The sequence below is a fragment of the Salvelinus alpinus genome, chromosome 15, assembly GCF_045679555.1.
Source record: "Salvelinus alpinus chromosome 15, SLU_Salpinus.1, whole genome shotgun sequence".
Lineage (NCBI taxonomy): Eukaryota > Metazoa > Chordata > Actinopteri > Salmoniformes > Salmonidae > Salvelinus > Salvelinus alpinus.
This window is the reverse complement of record NC_092100.1, coordinates 23,035,178-23,052,225: the sequence shown is the minus strand read 5'-3', so window position 1 is coordinate 23,052,225 and position 17,048 is coordinate 23,035,178. Positions and strand designations below refer to the sequence as shown.

Below are 17,048 nucleotides of genomic sequence, written 5' to 3'. Positions count from 1 at the left end.
AAATCCCTGTTGCTGTGTGTGCAAACCTGGTCAAGAACTACAGGAAACGTATGATCTCTGTAATTGCAAACAAAGGTTTCTGTACCAAATATTAAGTTCTGCTTTTCTGATGTATCAAATACTTATGTCATGCAATAAAATGCAAATGAATTACTTAAAAATCATACAATGTGATTTTCTGGATTTTTGTTTTAGATTCGGTCTCTCACAGTTGAAGTGTACCTATGATAAAAATGACAGACCTCTACATGCTTTGTTAGTAGGAAAACCTGCAAAATTGGCAGTGTGTCAAATACTTGTTCTCCCCACTGTATATATTGTATCCTATACTTTTCTAATGTATCTTACTCTATGCCTCTCTGACATTGCTCGTCCATATATTTTTATATTCTAATTCCATTCCTTTAACTAGATTTGTGTGTATTGTGTATATGTTGTGTAATTGTTAGATATTACTTGTTAGATATTACTGCACTGTTGGAGCTAGAATCACAAGAATTTTGCTACACCTGCAATAACATCTGCTAACCATGTGTATGTGACCAATAAAATGTTATTTGATTTGAGCCTATAGAAATGTTGCGCAACATGATCTCATGGGTTTTCATGAAGTGTTTGATTATATTTTCGATAACATTTGCATTGATGTCAGAGTGATTAGAGGGACAATAGAGTGCTGAGTACCAGGCAGTTAGCAAGTTTGGTAGACTACTAATGACCATCAGCAGCATCAGAGCTCGGAGAAGCCTAGTTACCGTTTGGAATTTGACTCCGGTCATGACTCGTGACCTCCGGTGTGGCGGTAATACGGTCACCAAAACACCCCTATTCTCAACAAAATCTTTCTCCACTCTCTCTGCCTGAAGGAGATGTGGCCTGCTGACAAATGACCCTCGCCCCAATGAAGTCCCTTCTCCGAAAGTCTGGATTTGCATAGTTGGGTATAACAACCCTTTAAAATCTAAATGAATGTTGATCGAAAATAAATAAACCTAGATTACTTTTAATGATTGACTGTATAGCATAGGAATATAAACAAAGCAATGCCATTTGAATTGATTATGCCATTCCATTGCGGCGTTCCATCGGCAGAATGGCAAATTCTAAACATCCATTTTAACACTGTATTCACAATGAAATAACACAAGCTCAATCTGGTACGAATGTGATTCTATGAATTAATTTTAGCCTCATTCAGAGATCACTCAGAAATGAATGATTCCTGGAAACACCATCTCAGTTTGATGTTAGTTTATTTCTCCCTCACACATGTCACGTGTTAAGTTACCCTGTTTTATTCCCAGGTCACTGACATGATGCTCCAGGACCAGCACTACCCAGACTGGGGCAAAGCTGCCAGAAGGTTCTGGAAACAAGGCAACCACAGGATCATCCTCTTCTGGTATGTTCTATTCTCCAGTCTAATGCATTTACAGTATGCTGCCTCTGAGCACAATCAGTGTATGTGTACATGTGTGTGCTAGGGATTATGAGTACGTGTGTGTGGGTGCTAGGGTTCATGAGTATGTGTGTGTGCATTAGCATGCATGTATTCATTCATGTATTGGTATTCAGACAAAGCCCTGTGCTCCTCGTGGGGTTACACACAGTAACACACAGTCAATAGCCCTGTTAATCTTTCACCTTTATTTAGAAGAACAGGAAGAGGAAATCAATAGACACAGCAAGGTCACGAGGCCAGCTATACCCCTGCCTTTATTTGAGTTTATGTACAAACATCAACATGTGTTGGAGTAGTTTGGTATTATCTGAGCATTTCCATTTGTAAATTACCAATAAATGGAAGTTCAAAGTCACACTCTCCAATGCATTATGTTTCCCATAGAATTGATTGTTCTTCTATTTTAGGATGCAGAGTGTCGAAATATAGTCTCTGTGGCTCCTCTGGAAGCCTTTGTCTTATTAATGAATGCGTCTTATTAATGAATGCCCCCAGTCTGACTGTCATAATCAATGTGTACTCTCGGGAGAAAGTATGATTTGTAAATCTCAAATACTGGTTGAGAAAGTATGATTCATAAATATGTTGAGGAATGTATCTTGACATTATGCGGCAAAGAATCTGGGTAAATCACAAATGACAGTTACAAAAATCAGTAATCTGGACTGGATTTAGATTTTAAAATGCAAACTGACTCACAACAATTGAAATATGATATGATGAACTTGGTGCAAGCTACCGGCAATGCAGCCAGTCACCATGGGGATGCAACAACCCACACAACACCAGTGTAATAATTACTGAATGACATTGAAACAAGTACAAAGAGAAGCCAAATATAGTTTGCTAAATCCAAAGTCCATAACACACAGATAAACATCAAATGATACCTAACAGAATTATTAACCATCATTAATATTTACATAAACCTATGATAACTTCCTGTTATAATTATATTGTTGTTGTGTACTTTAGAGAAATGAGCAGAAGGCAAATTATTGTCGTCCGCTGTAACAAATGGACTAATAAAGTGGTAATTAGTAAATCTGTGGAGTGTCCCAGGTTATTAACAGGAAAGTAATGCGGTTTTACTTCCGGTCTCCTCCAGGACGGTCCTGATCACTCTGACATCAGTGGTTTTGCTGGTCATCAGCACTGACTGGATCAGCTGGGACAACCTGAACCGGGGATTTCTGCCCAGCGACGAGGTCTCCAGGGCCTTCCTGGTATCCTTCATCCTGGTCTTTGACCTGCTCATTGTCATGCAGGTAGGGGCTCCCCCATGGCCAATTAAAAACTAGCTGGACTCCTATACTCTCCCCCACTTTTTCCTCTATCTCTCCACTTCCTCACCCCTCCCTCAGCCACAGGGGCAGCAGGTAGCCTAGTGGTTAGAGTGTTGGGCCAGTAACTGAAAGGTTGCTAGATCAAATCCCCGAGCTGACAAGGTAAAAATCTGTCGTTCTGCCCCTGAACAAGGCAGTAACCCACTGTTGCTAGGCTGTCATTGTAAATAAGAATTTTCTCTTAACTGACTTGCCTAGTTAAATAAAGGTTAAATAAAAAAGGGTCACTGTGGTACTTGGATGAGAGAGGGAGACATTTAATCAGTCTGAACCTGCATGTCTACTTACCCCTAATCCATCATCCACCCAGCTATCCAGCAATCCCCCCATCCGACCATGCTTCAGGCAAGGAACTACACCCTCTCCTCCTCCGTGAACCCAGGCCTTCCTTAATGATGACTCATAAAATGTTATGTTTTCTTTCCTTTTTTCCACCCAATGTTCTCCATCCCACAGGAGACTATACATCAATGAAGGATTTGTCAGTGGCATACTCATGAATATGCAAATATTTTGTCTGGGTAGAAAATGCATAACAGTGTTTCAAAGAGAGAAGGCTTTCAGCCCAGTGGCTCCAAGCTAAATGCAGACTGGTTGGTTTGTAACGCTAGCCGGATTTAGTTTGGCTTCTGCTAATGTTTAATGAACATACATTATATATACAAAAGTATGTGGACACCCCTTCAAATTAGTGGACTTGGCTATTTCAGCCACACCCGTTGCTGAAGGAAAGGATGCCACCTTTCCAACAAGTCAGTTAGTCAATTTTTTACCCTGCTAGAGATGCCCCAGTCAACTGTAAGTGCTGTTATTGTGACGTGAAACCGTCTAGGAGCAACAACGGCTCAGCCGTGAATTGGTAGGCCACATAAGCTCACAGAATGGGACTGCCGAGTGTTGAAGTGCCTAGTGCGTAAAAATCGTCTGTCCTTGGTTGCAACACACACTACCGAGTTCCAAACTGCCTCTGGAAGCCACGTCAGCCCAATAACTGTTCGTCGGGAGCTTCACGAAATGGGTTTTTATGGCCGAGCAGCCGCAAAAGCCTAAGATCACCATGCACAATGCCAAGCGTCGGCTGGAGTGGTGTAAAGCTCGCCGCCATTGGACTCTGGAGCAGTGGAAACACGTTCACTGGAGTGATGAATCACGCTTCACCATCTGGCAGTCCGACGGACAAATCTGGGTTTCGTGGATGCCAGGTGAACGTAACCTGCCCGAATGCAAAGTGTCAACTGTAAAGTTTGTTCCCCCATACACAAAGCGAGGTCCATACAGAAATTGTTTGTCGAGATTGGTCTGCACAGAGCACTGACTTCAACCCCATCGAACATCTTTAGGATGAACACCTTTGGGACGAGCCAGACCTAATTGCCCAACATCATCGCCCAACCTCACTAATGCTCTTGTGGCTGAATGGAAGGAAGTCTCCACAGCAATGTTACAACATCTAGTGAAAAGCCTTCCCAGAAGAGTGGAGGCTGTAATAGCAGCAAAGGGGTGACCAACTCCATATTATTGCCTATGATTTTGGAATGAGATGTTCGATGAGCAGGTGTCCACATACTTTTGGTCATGTAGTGTATTTCCACAGCTTTGTTGTTTTAAAGGATATGGAGTAGTCTAATCTGTAGTATCCCTTAAATGTCTGTTTCTACATTATTCATTATTGAAACTACCTAGTAGCTGCTCATGGATAAGTACACAACCTTATTGTGTCAATAATACCTCAGCCTACCTTATTCTGCACACTTGGCACCTGTTGTTACCACACTTTTATTATTAGCTAACACAAATTATTTATCTGTAGCACAATAACTGACAAAAAAGAACGAATCCGATATAATGTATTTTCAATGCTATTTAATTTACCTCAGCTCAGCCATTCAATAGTTTAAAATGATTTTATTACAAGATTACAACTTCTCACAACTTTTTTCCATGCCTGCTTTTGTTTGCATAGGCCTCCTTGCTCTTCACCGGGGTCCCTTTCCATCTCAGAAACAGGCCAAGGCATAGTGACCATCTTGGTCCTGTATGGCTCAGTTGATGGAGCATGTTGTCTGTAATGCCAGAGTTGTTGGTTTGATTCCTGGGGCCACCCATATGTAAAATGTGTGCATGCATGACTGTAAGTGACTTTGGATTAAAGTGTCTGTTAAATGGCATATATTATTATTATTCAGCATGCTGTCAGTTTCAGCTCTCATCTCCTGCCTCATGACTACAGCAGTCTCCATAGTATGACATCCCTATGTTGACTCCCTGGCCCCAGCCAGTACCCAACTACCCACCAATCACATCACCCCTGCATCTTTCAGATTTCATTGTTTATGATTGCTAGCCTCCTCTCGTTTTCTCGTTTACTACGGTTATTTATGATTTCAATTAGTCCCCGCCGGTAGTACTCACATGGATCTGAGGCTGGCTGTCCATGCACTTTACTCTGGTAAAGTCAATAAACACTCCTCTACTCCGCCTCTGTCACGGCCTTTGAAATGGCTTCATTCACCTTCATATGTACATGTTCTGTCTGGTACAGTCTCAAAAATGTTGGGTTGTTTGGATGACCCAACTGCAGGGTGCAGGCATTGGGCCACTTAGTTGGGTTGTTTTCTAAAACGAGCAAGGTTGAGTTGTTAGTGCTGGGTTATTGATGCTGGGTTATTGATGCTGGGTTATTGAGATATGACCCAGCGGGTTAGATCAGAAGACTGGAGGTGTGGCTTAGTAGAGTTGTGGCTTTTAGATAGTTATGTTTGGCCACCTGTGAGAGTAAGCGTCATTCTGGTTAATCTGTTCTGTTGTATTGTTATCACATGGTAAGGTTGAACACAGACACTTTTGAAGCTTTACTGAAGCTAACAGAGTTCCTTAAAAGCCTATACAAATCTCAATGTTGTGATAGACATCACTTTGTTGCAATGTGTAAAAAATCCTGTTATTATAGTAGAATATGTAATGTGTAAAAATATTTAAAGAACAGTTTTATTTGTAGTGTACAAACTTAAAGTGGCACTCCAGTCTCCTTTTCAGCTCATATGTCATCTGATTTACAAAAGGCACATCTCAATAGGTGGTCCAGGTAAGTCATGAACTAGCACAAGTGAGGGGGGTGGGCCTTTCCTCTTTTGTTCTCTGTTGTTCCTCAAGTGAGGGGCAAGGCCGATGACATCATGACTTCCCATCAAACCAACTCCTTGAATGCCCTACTCCTTGAAGTTTGCAGTTGTCTAACCACTATTTTTCTCAAAACATATATCTTTTTTTACCTTTTAGTGTGTGTACTGTATTTATACTTGAGATAAAGCTTTTCAACAAGAAAAGTAAAAAACATGATGAACAGGAATGACATTTACTCTCACGGATGGCCAAAAATAACTGCCGGAAGCCACACCCCTAATAAGCCACACCTCCTGAAAAGAACCTGAGGATTACATTAAAAAAGACCCAGCTGCTGGGTCAACCCAGCATGAAAATGAATAAAACCCAACTGATGGTTAAATTAACCCATGTTTGGGTTATCCCAATACTAAACAATACATGAATTGCACTATAACGGCGACAAGCGATGCCCAGAAACTGTTAGGGTCTACATAAAGCTGTCCCAACAGCACAATGGAGTGAATCCTTACCACCGCTACACCTGGCTATCAGCAGAGCCTTGTCTGGCAGCGAAACAGTTCATTCAGCCTTGTTTACTGCTTTTTTTTTGAAAACATAGCTGATATGGCTGACCATATCTCCCTGGCATATTACATCATATAAGACATTTTTGGACTCACCTTGTTGTGCGCGGCGGTCCTTCATTGGCAAATTTTGTCATCAAAGAAAAATATTTTCAATTCCAAGTTGAATGACCGTTCAAAACGTATTTTTTCAGTCTGACTTCCCAGTTGCAATGCTTGCGGGTTAGCCACTGTCACCGATTCCTTCCAAACAACTCATTGTTGAATTTGCGATTTCCAACTTGTTGTGTAATGTTTATGTCCAAAGGCTGATGAGCACCGATACGTTTTATCTATAATTTCTCTTCATATGACAAGGATTAAACAGATTGTCTACTTGATTTATGATGATGACTGCTAACTAAGATTTTGAAAGTAAGATGTTGTCCAATCAAAGCTACTGTAGATATCACGTGATTAGACGTAATTTTATCTGTGGCCAATGACATTGAGCCTTCTTGGAAGGGCACTTCTAATGCAACTCTATGGCAACACCCAAAGGGCTCACATTCTTGATGTCTACCCTTACTAAAGGCGGGTGACGTAGTGTCCCCATGAGTGACAGAACACTGAACACACAGCCACTGTGTGAGTGTCTCTTCCAAAGAATCAATTGTGACCTAGCAAACTTGTAACTGTTTTGTGTGCTTCTGTGCGTGCGCATGCATGTGTGCGTGTGTGCACTGTTTACTACAGTATGTCCTAGAGACTCATTATTTATTGTGAGGGGGGCACATGACTTAAATGTCAAGCTTATTAGTGGGACTGTATCAGGAAAGGAAGTACAGTTGAGTAGGTGGAAGGTCTAATTAATATCAAGGGGGAAATCCCTTCTCATATTCTTCCATATGAACATTCATACATATGGATTCTTCATTCACCCTAACATCTTAAAATGTATAGAATTTTATAGCATTAGAAATGGCTGCTGTTTAGTGACATAACTAGACTGTTAGAATCTGATGAAAATGCAGCTATTCATAAAAATCTGGAAAGATCTGTGTGCTTTTGTTGTCTAAAATGTACAGTATGTCCCTCTATCTGTTCAACACACATCACATTCTTCCCAGACATTATCACTTGTTTATTTCAGACAATGTTCCGGGATCTTACATTTATATGATATTGAGTCTGTATTGACTATTCCAAAGCAAAGACTGAGACACAGAGGGCAACTTATAGATAGATGTCTGTGAGTGATTCCTGAGGTGTTTTGACATGAGAAAACGTCAATGCACACAGGCACAATACAAGGCCATGTAAGCACACACTGTGCTGCAGCTCTCAGTTAGGCTTTTGACCTCTGTGGTAACTTACCCGTCAATGGACAACTCCTCTGAATCCCTCGTTAGTATCATTTTATATATTAAAATAAATCCCTGCTACACACACACCATTAGACTTTGGAGCCTGTGTATTGTTCAGATTCTTCTTTTGTCTTTGCTTTTATGCTAGGTGTTACATGATGTGTGTTTACTTCAGTAAAAGCTTTCACTATCAGTAAATTATTTGGATGGGCTGATGTATTTTGTATTTGCATTGTTTGATCATATGTTTGATGTCATTAGGATTGGGATTTTCCTCAGTTCATGGGCGACCTGGATATGAACCTGCCTGGCATGTCCACCACTCAGCTCAAGTTCAAACTTCCTGTCTGCAAGAGCATCTTCAAAGAGGAGTACCACATCCATATCACAGGTACATATATTAGCAAGCATACTATATAAGTAAACATACTATACTATCCCAATTGATTTAGGTGGTATAGAGGGTCACCACTATTACTTCAATATTTTCACATTCTATCTGACCAGCTGTGTTTTGATGGTTGCACCATGACACTGGCCTAAGATGAATACAGATCAGATATACCTGTTCTGACATGTGTCTTCTTCATCCTACCAGTGTTGCTTGTTTCTGCCCCACCTAGCATCCCTGCTGCGTCAGACAGAAAGGTGCAATGTGTATAAACATATGAGAGTTAACTCTTCCATTTAAACAATCACACAGGTTTCATTCTGTTCCACAGCATGCCCCAAGTATTGATATTATTCAATGTGTTGCGCTTGTTTTCTTTAATTATAAGTAATTTATTAAACTCATGTGGGGCGACAGGTAGCCTAGAGGTTAAGAGCGTTGGGCCGGTAACTGAAAGGTCGCTGGTTCAAGTCTCTAAGCCGACTAGGTGAAATATCTGTGGATGTGCCCTTGAGCAAGGCACTTAACCCTAATTGTTCCTGTAAGTCGCTCTGGATAAGAGCATCTGCTAAACTGTAAATGTGACAACCATTAAGGGGGAGAGAAACTAATGTTCCCATGCTAGATGTTAAAATGTTCAAACGCTCCCTGATTTGCGCTTGGTTGTTAACCCTAATGCATCGCACATCCATTTAGCATTATGTTAATATTCTTACAGTACGTGATTGCTTTGACTAAAAGCTTGTTAACGGTGGTGCGTCTCAGGAAAGGGAAGGAATTGTGTCACATGTACCCATGAAGCTATCTGACTTTAGATCAGTAAACCTGGAGAGATTGCTACCATTAATATTATGACCTCATTTCATTAAGTGTCAATGTTGGACCTGGTACCTGCAAATATATTCTCATATGCCTTAACACACATACTGCCTGTGTTTTGTCAATTGATTACCTTAAATGCATTTGATTCTTAAAAGCTTTAGAATTTGTCCCAACAGTACAGAAATCAGTGAATTAAAGAGCATGTCAACGTCAGCTTGGGCACAATAAATACAATAAAACTGGATTTTTGACATCTAGAAATGACCCTAACTGCTCTCCATATTGTTTGTCCCTGCAGGTAAGTGGTTCAACTACGGCATCATCTTCCTGGTGTTAATCCTGGACCTGAACATGTGGAAGAACCAGATCTTCTACAAGCCCTACGAGTACGGCCAGTACGTTGGTCCAGGGGAGAAGATCTTCACTGTGGAGGAGCCCCACACGCTGGGCGACTTCAACCGCAGCACGCTCACCTACAAGTGGCGCTCCAGCCACGTGGACCCGCTGACCAACCGCTCGTACGTGCATCGCGACATGTTCCTGCATAGCCGCTACGTGGGTGCCAGCCTGGAAGTCAAGTGCCTGGCCTTCATCCCCAGCCTGGCTGCCTTTGTCCTCTTCGGCTTCTTCATCTGGCTGCTGGGACGTTTCCAGGACAGCGAGACCTTCCCGGAGGGCCAGGTGGACAAGACGTACGAGAGGATCAAGAGGAAGTCTCCGTCTGAGTATAGTAAGGACATGGGACTCACGCCAGAGGAGGTGCACATCTCTATGAGCGAGGCGCTCAAACGTTCCGGAACCCCCATGCTGCTGTCGGTGGACGGGCATCACTTTGCTCTGCACTCTGCCACCTCCACCAACTCCACTTCGCCTGTTTCCATGGAGAGCCAGGAGACGCATCCCAGCATTGTCATCAAAGGCGCGGAGCCGAGAGAGCCGGCGGTTTCCTTTGATGTCGGCAAACTGTCACCGCCCTGACCTTACTGCCCTGAGGGGAAGTACTGCTATACTTCTACTGACAGACAGACAGCCTGGAGGGAGGAGAGGAGACACAGGAGAGAGACCAAACTGAAACTCATTTTCAGTCTAGATCTTTTTCAGTCTGAGTAGATTTTGAACCCAACACTGATTGAGTATTCCTGGAGCAGGAAGATGTAGCTACAATGGCCACTTTGTTTTGCTACTGTGATATCCCTGATGGCTTTTTATTATGATTATTTATTTGAATTGTAAAACCTCTAAGCTGACACCAACACAATGACAAACAGCTTATTTTAACCTCCCTCACTGTAAAGTTATATTGTCAACATGGTGCTCTAGCTAGATTTGCCGTTTTTATAATATCAAGATGTTTTCTCTTATCGTGACATATTTTGGTGCCTATGTGGGGAACTATTTCTACAGTCGATGTATGACACAATGGTCATGGCTAGTTTATATTGTACAACTAGAGTATTACAGTTGAAGAGGTGCCTTGATAACCCACGTCCACTAAAGGACAGCAACATAGTCTATACCATAGGCAGCAAAACAGAAGATGTCTGATAATGTGTGTCTGTCTTGTTTATTTCAATGTTCCACTTCACAATGTTGGACAATGTTTACCCTTTCAGACTTTATCACAGGTTTTTGAATGAATGTGTTATCTTGATAATTCTTACATATCCCATCTTCACGTGCCTCTTCTCTTGTCGTCATAGAAATGACTTGATTGCTAAACATCGTTATGATGATGATAATACTATGACCACCTCTTCATTTTCTGGTTGTATTATCAAATGCAAGATAAAAGGCATAAGCTATTTTCAAATAACATTCAAAAGTCACCTCATGATCGCTTATCTGGTCATTATACTCAGATGTAATGCCAATTAGGTCAGAAAGGTCATTTGCCCTTGGTGGGGTAAATGTGCTTTTGTTATAGAAGGAGAGAGAAGTACACCAAATCTAACTGCTGCACCTTACCCATATCATATCCCCCAGCAGTATATGTACCACAAGTACGACCTTGGTTCGAAGCCAGTGTATGGTTTGGTTTGAGAGAACACATAGAGAATGTGACCTCTTACAGCTGACAAGCAAAAGAGAATGGGAGTTTTTAGTAGTTATGAGAGTTATGAGCGTTATTATATCACATACGTTAAGTGTGCAACTACTGTATGCCAATGCTCTGTTATTTAAGTGTTTTCTAACAATGTGTTGTGCGTCTGAGTTTGTGCGTGTGTATGTGTCAGAGACAGCGAGAGCTGACAATTCTGTGAAGAGGTCAATGTAGTTAATGTAAGTCGTGTATGGTCCTTGGTTCAGTGATCCCCCTTCTACACTTTACAGGTCAGAGTCCTCATTACAGCTCAACTTATTTCATTTTGGAGATATGGCTTCGCAACAAGGCAACAAATTGCTAAATGTATGGGGCAATGGCTAAATGAGTGTGTTTATCTCACTTTAAGTGATCTAGTGATATGTTTGTAAAATATTGTGCTTTGGTTGGAACTGAATGTTCCCCCTGCTGTTATACATGGTATTGTGTTGCATAACTGACAGCTATTTTGCATTCTTGTGTGTGTGGTTGTGTGTTTTTTAAACAAAGGATATCTCTTTTTAACATGTTGACGCAATAAATGTCTGCCGAGTAATGGTATCAATAAAATGTATACATTTTGCTACATACTAGGTTGCCGGTGCCCTTATTAACTGATATACTTTGTGGGATTGAAGAATATCAGTGTGAGATAGAATGAGGTGCCTATCTGTTACATAACCTCAATGCTGAAACTAGTTCATATTTTATATACAGTAGATATAGCGCGCATTGACACTGTTGCCAAGCAACTCCTCAGGTCAACTTCATACAGCTGCTGACCCAGTTACATGGAATATGTAAGATTACTGTTGCATTGCCAAGAAGGAACCTGCAAGTAAACATTTCATTGGATGGTGTATACCAGGTGTATCCTGTACATACAACTAATAAAACTTGGAAAATGAGAGAGATAGTATAATTATAGTAGTACTGTATTTACACAAGGTAAGATATGAGAGAAAGATATTATCTACACTTAAACATAGCCCTGTTCATGCCATTAGGCCATGATTAGCCCTCTTCTCACTAATGACGTTCTGTAGTTTAGTCGTTTGTTGATACAGAATACAATATACTGTAGCTAGTTTACAAAGATACAGACCATGTCAAACATAGGGGGCACGGAGCTGTACAAGAATGCTTCTAAAAGTCAAACTGGGCAGTCAAACCATCAACTAGTCACTCTACAGTGTAGTTTGTTGGCTAAGGGAAACATATTTCTTACAGCTGGAGTGCTAGGTCTTACGCTGAAGCCATTCCCAGTGTGCCACTGCAGTGAGAAATTAGATATTGATTTATGGGTGTATGCAGTAAGTGAGGGAAATCATCAAACCAAGAGTTTCAATAATGTTCGGGATGAGAAAGGTGGGACGTCTGTGCCCAAGTTGTGTACTCCCAAAATGAGATGGGTAAAGTATGCCCTTCTGTAAGTGAGGAATAGTCATGCAACTTTGCAAGAATTGGCTTCAAACTAATTTTAGTTCAACTTCATGTCTGTGAACTGTGAGTCTCCTGTGAATCCATCAGTCAGGACAGAGGCAGGGTGGTTTCCCCATGAGACTGACTGGTCTGAAGACAGTCTCAGTCTGTCAGCTGTGTCTGACGCTGTGGGTGATGATGTTATCCCTGTCTGATTCCTACTGTGCCTCTGATGCCTAACAGTGAGACGGGGGGCTCAGATTAGTCTCTGAGTAGCCTATATCCAGTCACTCGCTTGGAAGAGAGATTGACGGACAAAAAAAAAGTATTACTCCTATTGATTTTCTTCTGCTTCCTTTTCTTTGGAATAGAGAGGTGGCGAGAGTTCATTTTTATCAGCGAGGATGAAGTGCTTTGAGTTAAGCAATGGTGGTTGCACACTGTGGAACTAATACCTGCACATATACTGTATGGCTATGTAGCGGAGGTGGTTTCTCAGCTAGTGTAGCCTTGAGTGTTGACACCTCCCTTAACTTACTTACTGATGCAATACACAACACTTGTTGGGAGAATCAAAAATAAGTGACTGCAGCTTTAGTGCATTCAACCAACCAACTATTTTGCCAGATAAGCACATACTGCATGTCATACCTAGTTAAATGTAGGCTAAATCCGGACATAGTGATAATTGGAGGCTTTGCTATACATAGAGTCAGCACTGTCTTGGATTTACATATTAACAAATTTCCCAATTAATAATTAAAGAGTTGAGGTTGAGTCTCTGCTGCTCCCTCTGACACACAGAGAATATGAACCAGGTCCCCTACAGAGGAATCAAGCTACTGTAGCATTCTACACTGTACGTCCAAGATCTATGAAACGGTTCAATAATGTCTGATGACTGACATCCAATACATTACCCTTCTGATGCCTTGAGAGTTGTCAATGTCAACTAACACGCATGTTGTAAACTAATGGTTTATGAAGGCTACAGTGTTTACAGATCTCCACGTAAAACTATTGCGCTGCTCCACTGCCTTAGTCCTCCTGCCTTTGCCAAACCCAATAATATAAGTGTCCATTAGTAATGAACACAGGACAGGCAGTAATGTGGGCGGAGACATCTGTTGCGGTGAGTTCAACTTACCCCACCATGGAGAATTGGACATTTAGGAGCCAGCTGGACAGCCACTTAGCCCCGCTGTGCCACTACCCCTGTGCCCCTGGCAAGGAGCCACCACCGGCTAGGAGCCACCACCGGCTAGGAGTCACCACCGGCTAGGAGCCACCACCGGCTAGGAGCCACCACCGGCTAGGAGTCACCACCGGCTAGGAGCCACCACCGGCTAGGAGTCACCACCGGCTAGGAGCCACCACCGGCTAGGAGTCACCACCGGCTAGGAGCCACCACCGGCTAGGAGTCACCACTGGCTAGGAATCACCACCGGCTTGCAGTCACTGGACCAAAGCCTGCCAGATGGTGCCCTTGCCAGTGTGCTTCCAGCCACTGCGGACGCACATATACACACACACAAACCAGACACACTCGCATGCGCACACACGCACGCTTTCATTGCAGTCAGGCACACGTTCACAGTAGTCTATATTCATCATTTGACAGGTATAACACGTTTCGAAGGAGAGAGAGATGGCAAATGTTCCACTGAGGGAGGAGAGGAAATGGTAGAATAACAATGTGCTCCATGGTTCGGATCCGCTTTGTTTTTGTTCATGTAAGAAGCTGCTGCTAGGGAGACCCAGGGAATTAGTGGGTTAGTCTTCTTCAGGCACAACTCATTCCTCCCAGCCAGCCTGTATATTAATATGCTAATTATTTTAGGAGTTTAAAGCACTGTACTCTGAATCATACAAGTATTACCATTACCTCTGGAACCAGTGGAAGGAAGCAAAGCAAACCAATTGGGACATTGTGTATACTGTATCACAGTATACACAAATGAGATGCTCAATGTATTGAACAAATGAAAGTTCTCAATCAAATCCAGTACAAACCCTCAAAATGCTATCCTTAAAATCCTAAACTTCAAACACCTTCCAATTATCCATTCAGAATCAGACTGATCTGGATGGTTCTGGATCCTGCACTGTACTATGTAATCATCACCAGCACCATGTACACCGGCAGCAGTGCAGACAGAGGAAGTCCACCTGCTCAATTAATATTTGATGTGAAAGGTCAGGCGTGATGATGTGTAGGTACCACTGATAGGCTGTGATTGCTGGTGTCAGGCTGAGTTTCCTCTCCTCTTTTCTGCTCTAACACACTGTCACACAAACATGTGTTCTGACATGAACTAACTCTCACCTCGCTATCCTCTTCACAGGAAGTGGGGAGATCTGGGAAGGCAAAGCTCAAGCGATTTGTCATCTGTGTTGATTGAATTTTCGGGTACACGAGACCTGAGAGGATAAGTTTTTGACTTCATATGAATACAGACACAAGTCGTGGTTAAGTAGGAGATCGATGGTTTCTAATGACTAATACACAACAACATCCTAAAAAAGACAAGCTCAAACAATTAATGTAAATTGAAATACTTTATTCACCATTACACATTAACAAGCCTGGAAATAAATGTAAAAGATGAATAGAAAATAATGCTAGAGGACCACAAAATATAGACAACTTTAATAATGTAGCAAATGAAACTTACACTAAAACAACCGCTATCTAGGATATCGTTGAGATTTAAAGAGTTTAGAAATTAGCAAAATGTTTCTACATCGAGCACATTCATGCCAGTATAATAGTATTTTACAGCGTCATGTTGCAGATGATTTGGGGGTGTTCCTCAATGCACACAGGTCACCCTGATTGGTGAGGCTGAACACAGAGGGGGCTTGTGGGTACTGTAGTCCATCTGTGTTCTATGATACATGTTTTGTATTTGGTATAAAGAAGTTGGGCTGGAGGGTGGAAAACGCTGGTTGTTTTTACATGGATAACACTGTACAGGGAGGTGCCTTCAGAGCTTCAGGAACTAAAGGCACATGGGGTCCACTGAGCAACAGATATGTCCATTCTGAAAGAGAGGAGGAGAGAGAGACTTTAGAGTGGGTCACTGTTAGACTTTAACCACAATACAGTTCTTCTCTTTGAAGTTTTTCTACTGCAGAATGAGGTTCTGTTATTATGTTCTGTTATTTCTCACTGAAAGGCAAACTTTGTTTGACATTTAGAATTTCGATAGTCATGGAGTGTTTAGCGCCAACATGGGGTATAGTTGGCTGAAGTCTGCATAGATATAAGGAATATCCATGGCTGTTACCTTGCACTGGCAGAGGGTGCACTCGGTGCTGTGTTTGACCCAGGAGGAGCCGCTAAAGCGCTGGATGCCGTGCCCGTCCATGCACGTCTTGGTGATGTTGTTGCGTATGGTGTCGGCCTGGCAGGGATCAGTGACGCAGCGGGCACAGCATTCGCCCTCAGGCACCACCGTGAATTCACAGTCCACATGGGGGCACAACAGTGGCCAGCAGTCCACCTGCCCCTGCTGTGGACGGGCGAGACAGAAAGACAGACTGGAGTCATATCACGGGGACAATACAATGATACATACCCATGGAGGCTGCTGAGGGGAGGACGGTTCATAATAATGGCTGGAATGGAGCCAATGGAATGGTATCAACCACGTGTTTGATACCATTCCATTGACTCCATTGCAGCCATTATTAAGAGCTGTCCTCACCTTGGTAGCCTCCACTGGTATGTGCAGCCCATCACCCCTACAATTGTATTGAATAGATCCTGCCCCTTGCCAAATGTTTAGGCATACTTCTATACCACCCTGATGAAGTCATTAACATAGACATTTTGTCCTGATACATCATAGATGTACAGTACATAGGGCTAAGAATATGTTGTTGCGTAGGAGTAGCAGTATGAGAAGAAAGACATTTTCAGACACTGGGCTAAATGTGTTTCCTAATGGAGTTGTTTTGGTCACCCGTTCATACTCCCTCTTATATTAATCACTACACAGTTGTAGCAGAGAACGCCTTATTGGATTTCTCCAGCAGTCGTTTCAATAACCCAGTGAAAACATGTCATATATTCTGACCAACTTTATAGATCCTGGTTAAGCTATGATTCTGCATGACCTAGTTCTGTTAACATTTTCATCCCTGAGCTTTTGTGGTTTACACCTCCTTGGAAAAAGAGCACAAGCACACACACACACACACACACATACACGTGGTGTATTCATTAGTCGGTTTCCTTAGCAAAACTTTACATCTGTTGCAAATGTTTTGCAAAGGAAACCGTTCACTCAAAACGGAAAACGTTTTTCCGAGCTTCTATTGGACAAATGCAGGTAGGTCCCTCCATGGGTGGCAGACTGTCTGAAATTCGGGGTTCCCCAAAAATGTTTGAAAAAATTCAATGTGATGAACAGAACACAACAATTTTTATTAGGTTTTGCCATAATAAATTATATTGAACTCAAGTACTCTAATAAAAAATATAT

General features: G+C 42.1%; 2 protein-coding genes across 5 annotated transcripts in view; one reads left to right on the top strand and one right to left on the bottom strand.

Moving 5' to 3' along the window:
- Positions 1-11,726, top strand: part of LOC139539746 (transmembrane protein 117-like) — a 90,715-nt gene extending 78,989 nt beyond the window's left edge. For all 4 annotated transcript variants that reach the window (XM_071342982.1, XM_071342985.1, XM_071342986.1 and 1 more), the window contains 4 exons: positions 1,305-1,402; positions 2,571-2,730; positions 8,105-8,234; positions 9,355-11,726. In XM_071342982.1, coding sequence (XP_071199083.1) covers positions 1,305-1,402; positions 2,571-2,730; positions 8,105-8,234; positions 9,355-10,034 — 1,068 coding nt within the window. In that variant the 3' untranslated portion in view covers positions 10,035-11,726. The remainder of the gene's footprint in view (positions 1-1,304; positions 1,403-2,570; positions 2,731-8,104; positions 8,235-9,354) is intronic.
- A 3,376-nt stretch (positions 11,727-15,102) lies between these two features.
- The window catches only part of LOC139539745 (protein kinase C-binding protein NELL2a-like), a 112,923-nt gene continuing 110,977 nt past the window's right edge, over positions 15,103-17,048 (bottom strand). Inside the window, exons 19-20 of the mRNA XM_071342981.1 lie at positions 15,849-16,073; positions 15,103-15,602 (exon numbers count right to left, since the gene is read on the bottom strand). Of these exons, the coding sequence (XP_071199082.1) occupies positions 15,561-15,602; positions 15,849-16,073 (267 nt within the window). The 3' untranslated portion in view covers positions 15,103-15,560. The remainder of the gene's footprint in view (positions 15,603-15,848; positions 16,074-17,048) is intronic.